The sequence below is a fragment of the Callionymus lyra genome, chromosome 3, assembly GCF_982586985.1.
Source record: "Callionymus lyra chromosome 3, fCalLyr1.hap1.1, whole genome shotgun sequence".
Lineage (NCBI taxonomy): Eukaryota > Metazoa > Chordata > Actinopteri > Syngnathiformes > Callionymidae > Callionymus > Callionymus lyra.
Window position 1 is genome coordinate 36,215,638 of NC_141820.1, and position 16,639 is coordinate 36,232,276.

Below are 16,639 nucleotides of genomic sequence, written 5' to 3' on the forward strand. Positions count from 1 at the left end.
AGAGGAGGACTTCAACATTTGAAGTGAGTGAGTCAGGAATGTTGAGTTTTCACGTAAGTTTTCCTTATTGAAATAAACTCACGAAGGTAGAACTGATGATATAATAATTATATAAGCTAATATTACATTTAAAATACCCACTTTAATAGGGCATTTCTTTTTCTTTTTATCGTTTAATCTTCCCATTTACAGCTCATCAGTGATGGAGAAAGACGAAGTGAATATTCTAAATATGAGCAGAAACTGAAAGATGAATAAGAATGACAGGAAGTGGCAGACAGAGAAGAGGAAGCAGGAATACTAGAGGGGGAATGAGGAAGAAAGGCAAAAATAGTAATAAAAACTAAAGAATAATACATGGCTTTTTTGTTAGTTGGACTTTTGTGTTGCTATCTGAACATTACATGTATAATATACTTTAGATAAATTGTTTAACTTTCCAACGCAGTGAGGGTGATTGTGAACTTCACATTCAATTGTGCTTTTTATCTATCAACCTCAGATACCTCAATAGTAGACTTGAACTTACTGCCAAGGCCTCGAGCCAGACCCTCCCCGTGAGACCCTCTTGAGTGAGGCGTCGGGTTCTAAGATAAGAGGTTTGGTGTGCGCAGCAGTTCTGACAGCAGGACGAGGTGATGCTCCTGGAGTCCAGCGAGGGAAGTGGTGCCCGGGCAGATAACCCGGCAGAATGTGCTGATCTGGCGGTAGGAAGCAGAATATTGTGGTGTTGCAGGAACTTTCTATGGACCCCAAACACCAGCGCAGCAGTTTCTCCCCACCTCTAAAGACAGGAAACAGATCCAGAGTGTGTCAGGACTTCCTCTGGCGGTCCTGCACACTTCTGCTTCTTCAGAGTCAGATCCAGTCGCCATGAGTCGCTGCTGCGTGGTTCAGGTTGTCACCTTGACGGAGATGCAGTTGCTGCAGGTAGGCTGGTCTTGGCCGGGTAAGGTGCATTGGTGGGGGGGTCTGTGGGAAGGAATATGGTTAAGGGATGTGATGTTGGCGGGGGGGATGTTGCATGAATAGTTGCATTGAGGACCTGGATCCAGTGCAAAATTGTCACGCTGTGCTTCGCAGGTTTATCTTAGTTTAAGATCTTTGAATGTTTGAGATTTGAAATCAGAGCATTTCCCATCAACTGATGCATCGACAAGTCTTTTTCATAAAGTTTATACATGCAATGACAGCGCTGTCCACAAGGGGGCTTTTGCCATTGACTAGGAATTGATTCAGAGAGTACCTAGTCCAACGTTTCTGAGCAAGACTGTGCATTGCCAAGTAGAGTTGAAAAAATCTGTGAGAACTGAGAGGGTTCTTCACTAAGATGGTTGTCTACAAGGTGATGTTATCAGATCACTTTACCCACAGAAATCACTCTAGACTAAAAGCTAATTTCAACTGTAAACATGTTTGATTGAGCTAAAAAAAAAAGGCTGAAGCGGCTACTGCACTTCAGCTCTGAATCACCACTTTTCTGAAGTGAAAGAAGAAGCGAGTCAGACTGAAACCTGCCTGTCTCTCCACACAAATAGATTAACTGCAATGGATTCCATCCCATCGCCATGTAATATTTTCAACCCTGAAAACTTGTGTTGCTATTCATCAAGTAAGTAAGAAAATGCAAATGACATGTAAATAAAATAAAATAATAATAATAACTGAAGATAAGCAATCTACTGAAATATCATATCTTAATATAACAATTCATTTTAATGGCCAAATGTTTTTGGTTATAAGTCCTTGACTTTTATACTGGACTCATAGACACAGGAATAATAGTCATAATCTTGACTTTTAAATCTTTTAACAAACTTTTTAAAATGTTCTACTGCTTTTATACCATACTTGTTTCATTTGATTTACCATAAATGTTGTATATTTGACTCTTTTACAAGTTGAAGATGGTTTTATCTTGTTTTATTTAAGAAAAAATAACTATTGAATTTTAACTTCCAAAATCTCTACTTATCTTTGCAGTTTATCTGACTATTTGCATAACAAAAACAAAAATAATTACAAGTAAGTATTTGTTATACAGAAAGCAACTGTTACATACCGTCACATTTAATGTTTCGTTATATCAATTACACTTCAAACACTAACTACAAAGATGAACTAAAAGTGGGATCATTAGAAACACTATATAGAAAAAGGGGAGTGGTTTGACACAATTTAAATGATAGAGTTATGATCCTGCCCAGGGAAGTAAGGAGGGACAGACAGATGTATCAACTCTATCATCTACATCAGTCTCTTGTTATTTACTAATATCTATAAACTACTGACTCAACTCACTCTTCAGCTTACACAATATAAACATAAAAGATCGAGATATCAAGATAAGACAAACATATTTAGAACTGTTAAACACATAAGTGGAATGGATGAGGAATCAATTCAATCCATACGTGGTTATTAATGCTCACATCTGATCTGAGAATGACAGAAGTGCGTGCACTGATATGCGTGCAGAAACAACCACAAGGCTTCAGACGCTCTAATGTAGTGATTAAAATGTCTCCAGTGGAGATAACAAGGTTAGGAGGACGCAGATGACCTCGCTAAGGGCAGCTCATCCAGACAGGAAGTGGAACGTTGAGCTGTAAAAATATGGATAAATCAAAGAATGACACAGATATCAAATTACTTCCACCCATCCATCTTCTACCACTGCGGAAGAAACTGGACTTTTCCTCTCCTTTTCCAGCTGTTCTGGGAGAAAACACAGGTGTTCCCAGGTTGGGCATAGAGTCCCTCTAATGTAGGGACCACCACTCTTTTAGCAACTGCTGCAGACACCAAAGGAGTGGCCCACCTTGGACCTGTAAAAAACATTGTCATCATTTGATCATCTTTTGAGGACATTTGACTTCACACTTTTATCCGATTATTGACCTGAATCTGACCTCTGTGTGATCAGTATCTTTTTATTGTTTGTATACTTTGTAAAATTAGGCTGAGAGTTCACTCTTATGTATAACTTTATTATAACAAAATATTTGTTCAATAAAGTTATTATGATTATATTGAACTTCTGTAAATCTCTTACTGGGTGTGCAACATGTGTGGTTGAAACGGTCTTATGCCCCTGTGCCTCTCTTATAAAGAAAAAGCTTACATTTTTTTTTTATGATGTAACATATACACGAACATTCCAAATTGAACATTATATGTACATTTTTATAATTTTCCATTACGTTTTTTGTAGATGACATCAACAAGTATCCATTACTGTCTCATCTCACAGTAAGAAAAAAAACAGTTTCTGTTGCCAAACAAAGATGTTTCAGTGACTTATTCGTGACCTCTGTAGCAGCAGGTGCAGACATACACAAAGAAAAGTGTCTGGATAGGTTTGGAACAGATCCAACCATCCTCAGAGCTGAAACTGTGATTGTTATCACTGCGATGTTCCGTGCGCCGCTGCTAACATCTCAACAGGAGCGCCATTGTAGCCATGCTAACTGAAGCCATTAGCCGCTTAATCCAATCAGTTTCCTTTAAGTGGATAAGGAGCGCGTCTCCGGCGCTTACACTAGTGAGAAAGTCCAACCAGGACAATCGGACGTCACACTCGTTTTCTCTTGAGTCAGAGAGACATCACACCCACGACTCATGTACCCAACCGAGCCATTTCTATCGCTCTCACTATTTGATGTTCACATGTGTCACATCTTCGTCTCCAACCAAGAATGGAAATAGTTTTAAAGCTCAGACTGTTGTGACTTCAGATGATTTATTTTAGTGTCTGCAGTTTGCAGTCTGTAATGTCTGTGCTGAGTTTTTTCTTATTTTCCCATAAACCATCATTTTACTGCCTGGTAAAGTCAATTATATTCAATTATATGCAGTTAATGTAAGATCACCAGCCTGTACACACATTTTCAGACTCAAACAGTGACAGAGTAAACTCAGGACTGAACCGAGGCTGATCTGGGTTGAGCTCTAGTAGCACTATGAAAGATCCATGTTCAGTTGTGTACTTTCGGTATTGAGCCCAGATCTCAACATTATTTCAGCCGAACAATTGAATCAAGAAGATTAGTAGTACATGGGCGACAGAGCTAAGTGGTCAATGACCAGGTCCTTTGAGTTCATCTCAGATTTACAGACAAACAGACTTTGATCCAGAACTATCAGTGTGAAAACCCCATTTTCTTTGCTGCCCTACTGATAAAGAATTGAATTAAGATGACATGTAAGTGTCTGCTGTGATGGAAGGAGCCAGACAGGAAGTGGGTTGGATTATGATTGCATGGATCCAAACCTTCGAATGACTCCCTGTGAGTTGAGTGCAAATAAGACCAGCACTGTTGACTGAACCCTCCACAATAAAAGTATCTCTCTGAAATATATGAACAAGAAGTGATCATGTAGCTTGATAACACTGGAGCATGAGTCACTCCAGTTGTTGACAGGGAAATACTGAGCGAGAGAAGAACAAGTTAAAAAGAGATGTGATGGAAAATGTGTGAAGCTGCAGCCGATGTGTTTCTCTAAACAAGTAAATCGATCGGAAACAGAAAACGTTGAGATACTCGAGTCACAAGAAGAGTTGAAGTGAGTCCAAAGAAACTGCAGGAGGAGGTCACAGTAGCACTAAACTTTTCAGTCAAAATTACACATCGAAGCTCCATGAACAACTTTTTAATACACCAGTTTGATTGCAGTTCAAACTTTAGCCAGTGAGGAAGTGCAAGCCCATATGTCATCGTATGTGTTCTGGTTCCACATTAGGTTGACTTGGAAAGTCTCCACGTAATAATATAAAATAGGTGTCATTTACACATTGGAACACACAGATGTGTGGCTCATTAGGCACGTCGAGACAGACAGTCATGCAATGGTAACCATTGAAAAGAAATTAAGTAATTTGATGTGTGATAATGAAGGAATACACACACTGTGCTCATATAACCAAATTAAAATCAATAAAAGCAACAAAAAAAATGTGTGCAAATTGCACCCACTATCAGTAATCAGACAAGCGAAATTGTGCGTCACATATTTCATCATTATTTCAGCACACAAACTGTGTCACAAAAGCTAGTTTGCTATTAAACCTTGTATATGCCAGCAATATACAAGTTGCTATCGACATATTGTGCGTCAGCAATTTGCAGCTGATTCCTCAAAAGACTTGTCTCCGGCCTCAAAAACATGTGTATCTCAGTTTGTGTTTGGAGGCTTCGCTCCGTCTGGTAATTTAAAGCTGAATTGTTTATCACGCAATCATCGAGTCATTCTTCTGAGTCTGTTGCCGATCGATTCTTCTGGATCTTCCAGATGCCAAAGAGAAAAGAAAGCTAGAAAGAACCCACTTGGAACTGCACAGGACAAAACCAGTCCTGAGTTAAACTTCTGATTTTAAAAATAGAGACAATACTGATTTTAAGTCCCTCAGATGGAACAAAGGTCAATTGTCCTGCCCAAAACCCTGGAGCAATCAGAGGAGTGGCCCTGATTGGCCAGACTGGCCAGGGTAGGCGGGGCCACGAGGTCCGAGATAAAGGCCAGCGTCCTGCAGTGATCAAACTCACACTCCCGTTTGAAGTAATTGTTCCGTCCGGACTGTTGATGACCGTCAGCTTTGCTCCCTAATTAGTTCATTAGGGTTTTAAAGAGACTCGGGGTCCTCAGGGGCCACACTCACTTGGGAGTCCACTTCCATGCAGGATAGGAGCAGCAGCACAGTCAGAAGTGTTGCTCACGCAGACAAACCAGAGCGTCTCTGAGAATGCCACACTTAACCGACTGCGGCTACTACATGATGCGGGACGCGACCAGAGCCTCCAACGTAAGCACCTCGCAGTTTGTCAAGATTTAAATGAATTTCAACTTTCAAACGTACAATAGTATTATCATTTTAAAAGCCAGCCAAACAGCTGACAGAAATGTTTGTGTCGTTAAATATATTTGTATATCAAACATTTAGTGTAATATAATTTTTTTAAACATGCATTTAATATTTAAAAAAGCAATAATGACTTTAAATTAAATTAAAGTCATAGAACTAAAATGTGTGGCTATCCAACATTTATGTTTTGTTGTGTATTTGTTTGTTCAACTCAAGATGCACATGTGTGTACCGGTATGTTTGTTATTTTTGTTGTTTATAAGGAGGTTTTGCCTTTTTTTTTTTTTTTTTAATAATCTTGAAATCTTGTGGAATGGATATGCTTCATTCTGCGTCCTTGTGTGTCTCAAGCTGACTTCATTGTGTTCACAAGAGAGCTGGTGTCTTTTTAGTTTCTATTTTCTGAGCGTATTTGACCTAAATAAACTTGTTGTGTAAACTTGTGCATCTTTCATCCCAACTGGTGTCAGGATATTTAACTCTCTACTTTAAATATCCTGATGCTAATCCGTAGTGTGTTTTTCTTCTTGTGTGTTTTTTATTTTATTTTTTTCCGTTTTTTATTTCTATTTTATTTTATTTTTATTCTATTTTATTTTGTTAATAGTGTCAAATTTCTAATTTTGTAAATAATTTGTATATTCTTAAGATCGTTTTTATATTATTTTGTATTATCTCTTTTATTATTTCTTTTTTCCTTGCACTTTATTATTATTATTATTATTTTTTCAACTGCGCTGTTGTGAAAGTGTGTTTCCCCTCTGGGGATGAATAAAGCTTTTCTATTCTATTCTATTCTATTTAAATTTGTGTTATTCTGTCAGTGCGTTAATATTGGTGCATTGGGTCTTCGGAACTAAACGTATGTGTGCGTGTTTGTGTGTCATCATACAGGTGTTTTTTTGTGCACTGTGTGCATTACTGGGATGACTAAGGCTGTACAATATGTCTGCGTACTTGCTGAGGTCTGCAAATGCATTTCATTTCCGAGCTTGTTTTACACTTGTGTTGTCATAGTTCTAGGTTATGCTGTATGTGTGCGAGTTGTCAGTTAGTATAAACGGTTCCGTTTTTTATGTTTATAGGATTTGTTGTGTGTACTAGATGTGCGTAGTGTTTAAGTACATACACAATGCCATATGTAAGCCTATGTTATATTATTCTCAGTGAGTTGTGAATCTATATTTGAATGTGACTGTATCTATTGGCTCGTGATTTCTATGTATTAAGTACTGAACTTTCTATTTGCTACTGTAGCCGCCTGACTTAAGCCGCTTGCTTCTGTGCTGCAGGTTCAGAGCCAACTAGAGAACTCCAAGTTCCACCTCCACCAGAACCAGAACCAGCAGGTGAAGCAGTACCTGACGCTGAGCACCAAACTGGCATCTACTGTCGGACAGGGACATGCCCCTGGCCCGGCGTTGGCCAGCGTGCCCATCATGAGGAACGGTCACATGGCCAGCGTGAGCGACAGCAGCAACCCCAATAGTCCGGTCACACTGCTCGCCATGTCCGGCCACGATGGCGAGGTGAGTCCGGTTTTTCCGAAACATCTGACTCGGGAACATCAGCCATGAAAAAAGAACATTCAGATCTGATCAGCACTCTCGTTTTTTGACCGTGATCATGGATCGTATTTCCTTCTGAACACATTTATTCTCTAAAATGAAGAAACCATAAACTCACTCACATATAAATCTATCACGTTCTTTGATGAGCACTATGTTCTGTACAACTTCCCAAACCTGAGTGAGCATGTTTGTAGTACCTTCTGCTGACAGTATCTTTTTGGTTTGACAAGCGTACTGACCTGAATGTGGGTTTGAGTGATGGAGAAACAAAGCTTCAGTAAAGTATTCAGGAAATGATCCCAGGAAGCTATTTACACATCATTCAGTAAATAAAACAAAAACAGATATTTATTTTATGGCTGTCAATATAACTTCATATTTCTATATTAAATATCATATATAATGTGTTGGGTTATGATAACCTTTTGATGAAACTTCATTATTTCTTTCAGTTCCCGATGGATGAAGTGATTGATGACCTCATTAGTCTTGAGTCTGGGTTCAATGACGGAGGTGTGGACTGTCTGGATTCTAAGCTCATGATGCAAAACAGCGTGAGTATCTTCCACCTCAACGTCACCACATCGTCTTCGCCATCAGCTTCTTCTGATGTCCGTGTGTGTGAGCTTAAGTCTGGAGTCAAAGTTCGCGCGGCTTAGCTACATTTCTTAGCGCTACTCAAGATAACGACGCTGATAAAAGGAATACTGGAGCGGGAATTTGGGGGAATGATCGAAACAGCTGCGACGAAGAGGCTGATAAAGTGACAGCGAGCAAAGACAGTGGAGATAGTCTGGTAGAGGGGAGTGAGAGGCGAGCTGATAGCAGAAGAGAGACCTGTGTGCACTCTCAAAAGATGAAGTGGTGCAGTACAGGACCAGGGATGCTCCACCCAACAAGGTTGTCAAAGTCTTGAACTAAAAACTTTGGATAAGGGCTTGATTCTGGGGAGAGGGAAGTCTTAACCTCTTGACTTTTGCTGCTGTTAAGATGCTTGAAAAACATAGATTTGTCTGACTTCATCGCTTGTTTCTTAACGATAAAGTACAAATTCCAACGGAGAATTTTGATTTTAGAGTCACAACAGGGAAGAGACATAGATCACTAGAATACCAGGAACAATTTTCAGTAACACTATAACCCTTTCAATATTTAGGAAAAAACACAGATGAAGCTTTAACATGGATGTGGCAACTTTCTACTGTAGATAATTGATGCTGTGACCCTTCTTGCTCTTGCCCCGAGTATCTGGTCAGATAACTCCTTCTGTCTGTTTTGTTTCCTTGTCTCGACATTATCACTCTCCCTTGAATAGATTAGACACGCATTCTGACACAGAAACATGGTCTTTGACTCCTTCAGCTTGCCGTAAACACACAGATGCAAATTGGTCACGCATGAGTGCCGCCCTGCTAAATGTGGATGTCTCGCGAGCGATGACAAGGCAGCATTATGGCAGAAGCGACCCGGCTACGACTGGACATTCAATCAAAACAGTTTTGCCTCTGTTCCCGGCATTGACCTAGCCTGTGTCTAATCTGCTGCCATGCTATTTACAACACAGAGAGGTTCTCTGTGCCCGGGACGGGGAGATGTGGGGGAAACTGAATGCGGCACTCAGAAGATCAATGTCCTCAGAGTTAGGGTTGGAGGTCAGGGACCCTGTTTGGCTCTAGTTAAGTCCTTTGTTACAGCAAGGCGGGTCAGGCGTGACCTCCCCATCATCAGCGTTTGTTAAAATATGAATTTTGTCAGTTTCAAAAATCTTTATTTTAAATAGTCATTATTATTTCCGGCCATTATCCAAATTAATAATATCATTGTCATCATCATCATGTATTAATAGATTATGTATTTTATAAAGTGACTTTAATGTGTGTCAACTTAAAACAAGTGACCTGCTCATGTAGATCTATCTATATATGCATAAATATACACATGCCTTCATAAATAAGCACACAACACTTATAACATGCTTTCCATCTTGACCTCAGGGTCCACAGCTTGGTTTTGCAAACGTGTGCTTTATTAGCCAGCATTTTACACCTTGCTGTTTGGAGCTGGTGGTTCCAGGCCACCTGGGATCTTGCCTGGAGTAGTAGATCTGGGCCTCTACTGCTCTGGTGCTGAAAGCCTGTTCCTGTGTCTCCATGGTGAGGGCCTCTGTGCTGTACGTCAGACCGGCCCCTCATAGCCATTGGTAGGATTTGTTCATATCATCTGACGACGGTTTTTCCCATGCAGGGGTTTTTCCAGTCATGATGGTTCCTCTGGTTCCTCCTCTACACGGTTTGCATTGCTGGTGACATAAGTACTTCATCTCTTGGGGCCATCTCCGAGACATAGTGCAAGTGCGGTCATTGTGCTTGGATTTTTCATCCAGGATATGGCTCACTTACCATATTCTCGCTTTGACTGCTTCGTGTATAGTCTCTAGATATTGGATTTATGGTGGAAACCCCATCTATGATGAGCATATTTGAGAGATGATGTATTTGATATGATGAGTATTTGGCTGTTGCTGTTTTAGAAGTATGGTTGCGATTTGCCTATGGTATGCCAAGGTATTTGTAGCTTCTCCACATCCACAACTCTGCCTTAGAAGTGTCCATATGGACTCTTTTTTTCATTATTCTACTACATATCTCCAACCTGAACATCGTTCTGATGCCACTGCTGTAGATCCTGATAGTATGGATCAGTGATTCAATGTCTCACTCACTCTTGGAGTACAGCTGGATGTCATTTGTGTAGAGAATGTAGCTGATGTTGGTCCTGTTTCATAGTTGGTATCTATACCAGTCTTGTTGATTACTTTGCTGACGGGGGTAAAGGCCTATGCTGCTCTGAAAATGTCTTATTGACTCAGGTATGGGCATCTGCCTATACCTCTTGGATACTTCTTTCCTGGTTGCTACCTTATGGAATTCTGATATAAAGATGATCATCCTCCATACCTCCAGCCTTCTCCTTCATGATTCTCTCCTTCACATTGCCCATATGGCTAGGATCTCTATAGGGACTTAACTTATCCTGGGGAATCATCATCAGGGTTGACAGTCTATCTCAATCTGTTTTTCCCTCTGTTCTGGGGCTTGTTACCGAATTTCAGGAGGGGACCCAAGGTTAACTTCACCAGCTGACCCGTCGTTTTGTTTCTTCCTTTTTTTTGTATTATTTGTATTATGTAACTACAACTCTGTCTCCTTCCATCCTCTAGGTGTCGCTCAGTAGCAGCATGCTGGACCTCTACGGCGGTGAACCAGGTATGAACGACACAAATGGTGAAATTAGTCCCACACCTTACCCTGCAAAGCTCACAGTTAAGAGGGAATACACAGGTATGAACTCTAGCATAGACAAGAAAACTATTTTACAGTCAAAGAAAACTCTTTTAGGGGAAACTGTCGGAGTCTGCATTACAATCCGGATTAGGGTTAGACCTCTAAAACAGTAAACGCCTAGTTCATTCTATCTTTTTCATTAAATAAAAACATTTTCATGACCTTACACTGTTCATTTATTTTGTCAATTAAATGTCTATATGTTGACCAGCATTCCATGTTGAGTTAAATATGTTTTTTAAATACAACATCAAATATAAATCTTTTAAGACAATTTAAAATCATTAAATAATACAAATCTCTGAAATAATCTTTGTTTGAAATGTAATGTCAATGTAAATGTCAAAAAAACATTTGAACTGTAACGTGCCATTACAGAGGGAATTATTCGCCATTTTGGTTAAAACGTTACTTTTAAAGGAAACAGGGATTTTTTCCGACTCTTATGATGGTCAGTTTTTCGTCACGTTTTTCTCTGACATTCCTTCCAGCCATCGTGAATCCAGCCGCTTAAAAAATCAGTCAGCCAACGAAACACCCAGAAGCGTAAATGCTGTCTGTTTGTTGAGCTAGCCGAGGACAATGACGCGTCAGTCACTGCTTAACTAGCCCTGATTGAATCAACAGAGACAAATTAGGAAATCCAATCTTGACTCAGTAATTTAATAACTAGCAAGAATGTGAGTACGAATACTGACTTTTTTTGCGTCACAGCCAATTGCAGAGCTAACTGGCTTAGAAATTCTCGCTATTTTTGTGGACGGCAGAAATGCTTCAGTGGAAGAATCGACTTCTTTCAGAGACGCAGAGGTCATACCGTAGTAGCACTAACATTCTGTCCGACATCGTGTTCTCTCTGTGTACTTTTCATGCCCTTGCTAAATAAGCTGACAGAACTAATACATGATGTTTTTTGTTTTTTTTTAGAACATGACACAAGAGTGATGGCTAAAGAGCGACAGAAGAAAGACAACCACAACCTGAGTGAGTGTGTTTGTTGTTTGCTTAGTACACATTTGATGCTGTACTCTGCTATTTTGTCATCATCAATTCACTTGTGTATACTCTTTAAATAATCAATATCTGTTTGTGCAGTTGAACGCAGGCGGAGATACAACATCAACTACAGGATAAAGGAGCTTGGGACACTCATTCCAAAGTCCAATGATCCGTAAGTTTTTTCTACATGCTACATTGACAGTGTCACCACATCTCTGCTGGACAGTGGCAACAAAATAAAAAAATGAATCCTAGGTGTAAAGCAATTTAAATGATATCTCCTTTGAGCCTTAATATATGGAATACTCTTTTATTGTATCAACTCTACTTGTGTGGCCTTTGTATAGCTACACAAGGTTTATAGATGGGGAGCTTAATTTCTCCACCGAACCACCAAAGTCTTCAAACTTGTGTCCACTTTTAAGTGAAGATTTATTTTTTAAACAGTAAATATCACAAGCATTCTTACTCTGAAGGCTGCATCAGTGAGACGGGTAAAGGTGCATTCATTGAACACTCTTGCTGAAGCATGTTCATGACCAGCATTTAAACAATGTCATCAACACAAATGCAACCCAAGTTAGTTCATTAATCCACCTAACTGTCACAACATATCGCGACCACTGTATCACAACACTATGATAGATCAATTACAACATGCAAGTGCAATACCAGTTCGTGCTAGTACACCATCGGCAAACCCAACATTCTCACTCAGTTCGAGCCAGGGTGATAGTCTAGTGAGACTAGAACTAGTGACAGGACAACGTTGAAATCCGATTCGGTGACACCTTGTTATCTGATGATCGTCTAAAAGACATTTTGCTGTGTCCAGTGACATGCGCTGGAACAAGGGTACGATACTCAAGGCGTCGGTGGAGTACATCCGTTGGCTGCAGAAGGAGCAGCAACATGCGCGCGAGCTGGAGGGCCGACAGAAGAAGCTGGAGCAGGCTAACCGACGTCTGCTGCTCCGGATCCAGGTAACAGCCAGACTTAACCATCTCACTTTTCATTATTTTCGTTTTTTTTTTAAACCTCAGAAATATTTTGTAAAACACAATCTAATTAATTCTTGTTATTTACTTGTAATTTATTATTTAGTTACTTTTACTTTTAAGCATTTTAATAAATTTAAATAATCAATCGTCATTTTACTTCTGGGAGAAAAAGTTGAATATTTATTAATATTAATATATTTTTATTGAACATTTCTTTAGGTATAGTTTTTATTTTGCTTCTTTATCAGTTTTCTATTATTAAATATATCTCATTGATGATTGGCTCGCCATTCCCACTCCCCCCCCCAAAAAACCTGTCCTGGTTTGTTTTTACATTAAAGGCGATAAGTATTTAAAATTGGACTTTGTCAATCTCCCCATTTAAATGTTATTGCATTTGACTCTTTCTCACAGGAACTAGAGATCCAGGCTCGGGCACATGGTCTCCCCAACATGGCAGCCAGTCTGGGGCCAGCAGAAGTCCAGTCGCACCTCTTGAAGCAGCAGCAGTCATCAGCTCAGACGCCGATCTACCAGGAAGACCCCAATGCTGACTACCTGCAGAGGATTTCTGTGGGAGCAGGGGTTCCCTCGCTGCCCTCGTCTGGAACCCTTGCTCAGGGACAGCCTGAACACCTCTCGGGCGCTGACGGCTGCACCACTTTCTCAGACCCATTGTCTCACTTCACGGACTTCTTCAGCGCCACGCTCAAGGAGGAGCACCGGCTTGATGAGATCCTCATGGACGACGCGCTTTCTCCTTTTGGCGCCGACCCACTGCTCTCGGCCAGCTCGCCTGGAGCCGCGTCCAAAGACAGCAGCCGTCGGAGCAGCTTCAGCTCGGCCGAGGGTGATGAACTCTAATGTCGGAGGACGGATCACGGATTCCACAAAGCACTCTTTTTAAGCCGTCTTGAGACTCAGATTGGAACATCGGGCCTCAGCAGCGACCTTCAGTGCTGCATCCAGCCACCGTACGCAAAAAAAAGAAAACCCTGGGTTTTCCTGTAAAATACATATTTTTGTATGATTACCTTTTTTTAAGGATCTGTTGTTTAACAAACTGTCGCCCGAACTTGCCGCTCACCTTTGCAACTTGCAGCAGTGAGTTTATGTACGTACGATAGAAATGTTCACTTCAAGGCACCAACGACCAAATCTCAACTTTTCTGCAGAACAACCACACTAGGGGACTACAGGTCAGGAGGGAGCGAAATTGTGACCTTTCTGTGTGGAGTTTGTATGTTCTCCCCGTGTTGTGTGGGTTTACTCCAGGGACTCCGGTTTCCTCCCGCAGTATAAAAACATACAGAGGTTGATCGGGAACTTGGGGAAATTGTCCGTAGGTATGAGTGTGCGTGTGAATGGTTGTGTGTCTTGTCGTGCCCTGCGACAGACTGGTGTCCTGTCCAGGGTGTCCCCCGCCTCTCGACTGAAGAAACTGGGATAGCCCCCCCCGCCGCCCCCATAATGGATTAAGCAGTTAAGAAAACAAATTAATGAATGAGAGCACATTTCTAAGTACATCCCAATCAATGTGGAGATGTTTACCTACCCTTCCTTTCCAATATTTAATCTTAATATAACAATCCTATTAAAATTAGCCTGAAAAAACAAGATGAGAAAATGAATTAAAAATTTAAAAAAGTTTAATTTTCTTTAAACATGACTTACATTGGTCCCACACTGTTGTAAATGAGTGCAGATTGATAGATTGATATTTCAAACACAGGGGTTATTGATCTTGATGGGCTGATGAAGCTTCATGAGGTAGTGTCATGTTGTTTAGAGGTCAGAAGGTGGCGCCATCAGTTTAAAAATGATGTGATGTTTCATTAGAACAATTGTTCAAAACAAAGGAAAATAGCACAGAGACCGCCATCTAGTGGACTCTGAGAATGATTACACTGCTTCATGAAGCTTCATCAGACCATCACTAGTTATTAACTCTACTTACAGAGACAATCATGGGTTGTAAGAATGATTGAAGGTTTAACAAGAAAAAAACTAAATCAGTTACTTCGGCACTGAATAGTGTTAAGATGGGATATAATTTGTGGCACACATGCGCAACACACACACACACACACACTTATTTGTGTAACATTGAACGGATAAAGTGTTTCCTGTTTACATAGACATAGCCATCATGTAATGGCGCTTTAATGATGACCTGTTCAGCTGCAACATGGGAATTTGATACAAGTGGCTGATGTGCAGGTGATTCCATCTCATACTGCTGGCATACGTACTCTTCGTACTTGAGGCGTCCGGACCTGGGGCCAAGAACAAGCCAAAGTTGATGGATATTTTGTTTTTGTTTTTTTGCTATTAATATATTTATATATGCTTTTTATACAAACCAACCAAAACCTTTATTGTGGGTGTCAACACTTCTGAGGTCACAGAAATGAAAATGTGCTGGTGCGGACAGTCGTCCTCACACTGTTTATATATTTATGTGGTTTTAATCCAGGTATTCTTATAAAGATATACTTTAATATACTGTTATGTACTATGTTAACTTTTTTACTCTTTGCCCGGGAGGGAAAAACAATAAAAACTCATTTTTGATAAACACGTTTGAATTTGTTTTTTATTCAACCGGTCTAAGCAGTGTGTTGTTCAGGTTCAGGTCAAGTGTCGCTTTGAAGTCCACGGGTCAGTCCAGACCTGCAGTAACAAGCCACACTGAAGAGAACAAATGTTTATTGCTTTTTTTCTAGAATGTATTTATTCAAGTAAATTATTAAATACTTTGTTCATCCTTTCAGTGTTCTGTTTGATAAATATTGATGCTACAATTATTAAGTCTATATTATGTTGACAAATATTTGGTACATAAAACATTGAGATAAGAAATAACCAAATGAATATACTATATTTAGAAACTATTATTTTGAGGTCTAGGTAAATGTTTGACCTGAACAAATATCATTGTTTACACTTAACTAGTAACTATTCTTCCTATTGTTCTTTTTTTTTTTTTAAAAAACATTAAATTGGAATCAAAGTAACTATGAGAAACCATGACAGGAACCAGAGAACCTCCTGCACAAGCAACAACTTTAAAAACTTTAGGACACATGCTCGATTCTTGAAGAGACAATACAAACAGTGCATATTTTCAAAAGACGATTGTGAAACATCAAATGAATATAATAAACAAAATAAAACTGATTTTGATGACATTCAGGAACCTTTGCTGGACTTCATCAAACATACGTCAAAGCATTCCATTAGCAAAGAAGGAACAACAAGGATCCCAAACCAAACATTAGCCTCTTACCTTAACCAGCATCATGTCTTTTCCGCCCGTCTGACGTCTGTCTCTACAAACTAGACTAAATCATGCTTCACTGGCGCACCCTACTGTCCAAAAACAAGGCAGCACTTGTGATAGAACGACCAGATATATTTCATATTTCACTCAGGATGATGTACACAACATGCTCAATACTGTACTGGGAACAGACATGAATACATTTAGGAGGAATTGTTTGATTGATAAACGGCACCTTTGGAAACTTAAGGAAATAATTATTCCAAATGAATTTCCTCACTATATGGGTTATTATACATGTTTTCTGTGCCAAACACCAGCCCTTGGGCCCAAGTCAAGTTAAATTCAATAAAATTCCAATCATACCAAAAACTAGATCAATGTCAGCCACTCCTGGGGGCCCCAAACACATAACTTTCCAATCAAATATATGTATGTATATAAAAAAAACTACCAACTACTAAGAGATAGAAAAGGACATGGAGCATGGAATGCCTAAGATCACAGTTTTTATCAGTACAATGTCATAGCACATGATGTAAGAACTTAAGTGATTATTATCAAAAACACATGGAAAA

General features: G+C 39.8%; 1 protein-coding gene across 3 annotated transcripts; it reads left to right on the forward strand.

Annotated features, from left to right (window-relative positions):
- Positions 1-753: 753 nt before the first annotated feature.
- On the forward strand, positions 754-15,204 carry tfec (transcription factor EC). Of its 3 annotated transcripts, none has more exons than XM_087787765.1 (8): positions 754-930; positions 7,156-7,392; positions 7,887-7,988; positions 10,655-10,700; positions 11,706-11,762; positions 11,874-11,949; positions 12,613-12,760; positions 13,193-15,204. In XM_087787765.1, exons 1-8 carry the CDS (start codon positions 874-876, stop codon positions 13,640-13,642), a joined length of 1,173 nt encoding a protein of 390 aa, XP_087643891.1. In that variant the 5' UTR covers positions 754-873; the 3' UTR covers positions 13,643-15,204. The 3 variants fall into 3 exon arrangements, with proteins under 3 accessions (XP_087643891.1, XP_087643889.1, XP_087643890.1); XM_087787763.1 differs by lacking the exon at positions 754-930 and adding an exon at positions 5,740-5,803; XM_087787764.1 differs by lacking the exon at positions 754-930 and adding an exon at positions 5,740-5,803 and having other exon boundaries at positions 7,156-7,326.
- Positions 15,205-16,639: the final 1,435 nt, after the last annotated feature.

What these genes read in the sequence shown, in the direction of transcription:
- tfec (XM_087787763.1), top strand. Translation starts at nt 5,744, where the DNA reads ATGCCACACTTAACCGACTGCGGCTACTACATGATGCGGGACGCGACC. An exon ending in AGCTCATGATGCAAAACAGC is followed by an intron (nt 7,989 to 10,654) that starts GTGAGTATCTTC and finishes TCCATCCTCTAG; the next exon opens with GTGTCGCTCAGTAGCAGCAT. An exon ending in GTCTGCTGCTCCGGATCCAG is followed by an intron (nt 12,761 to 13,192) that starts GTAACAGCCAGA and finishes TCTTTCTCACAG; the next exon opens with GAACTAGAGATCCAGGCTCG.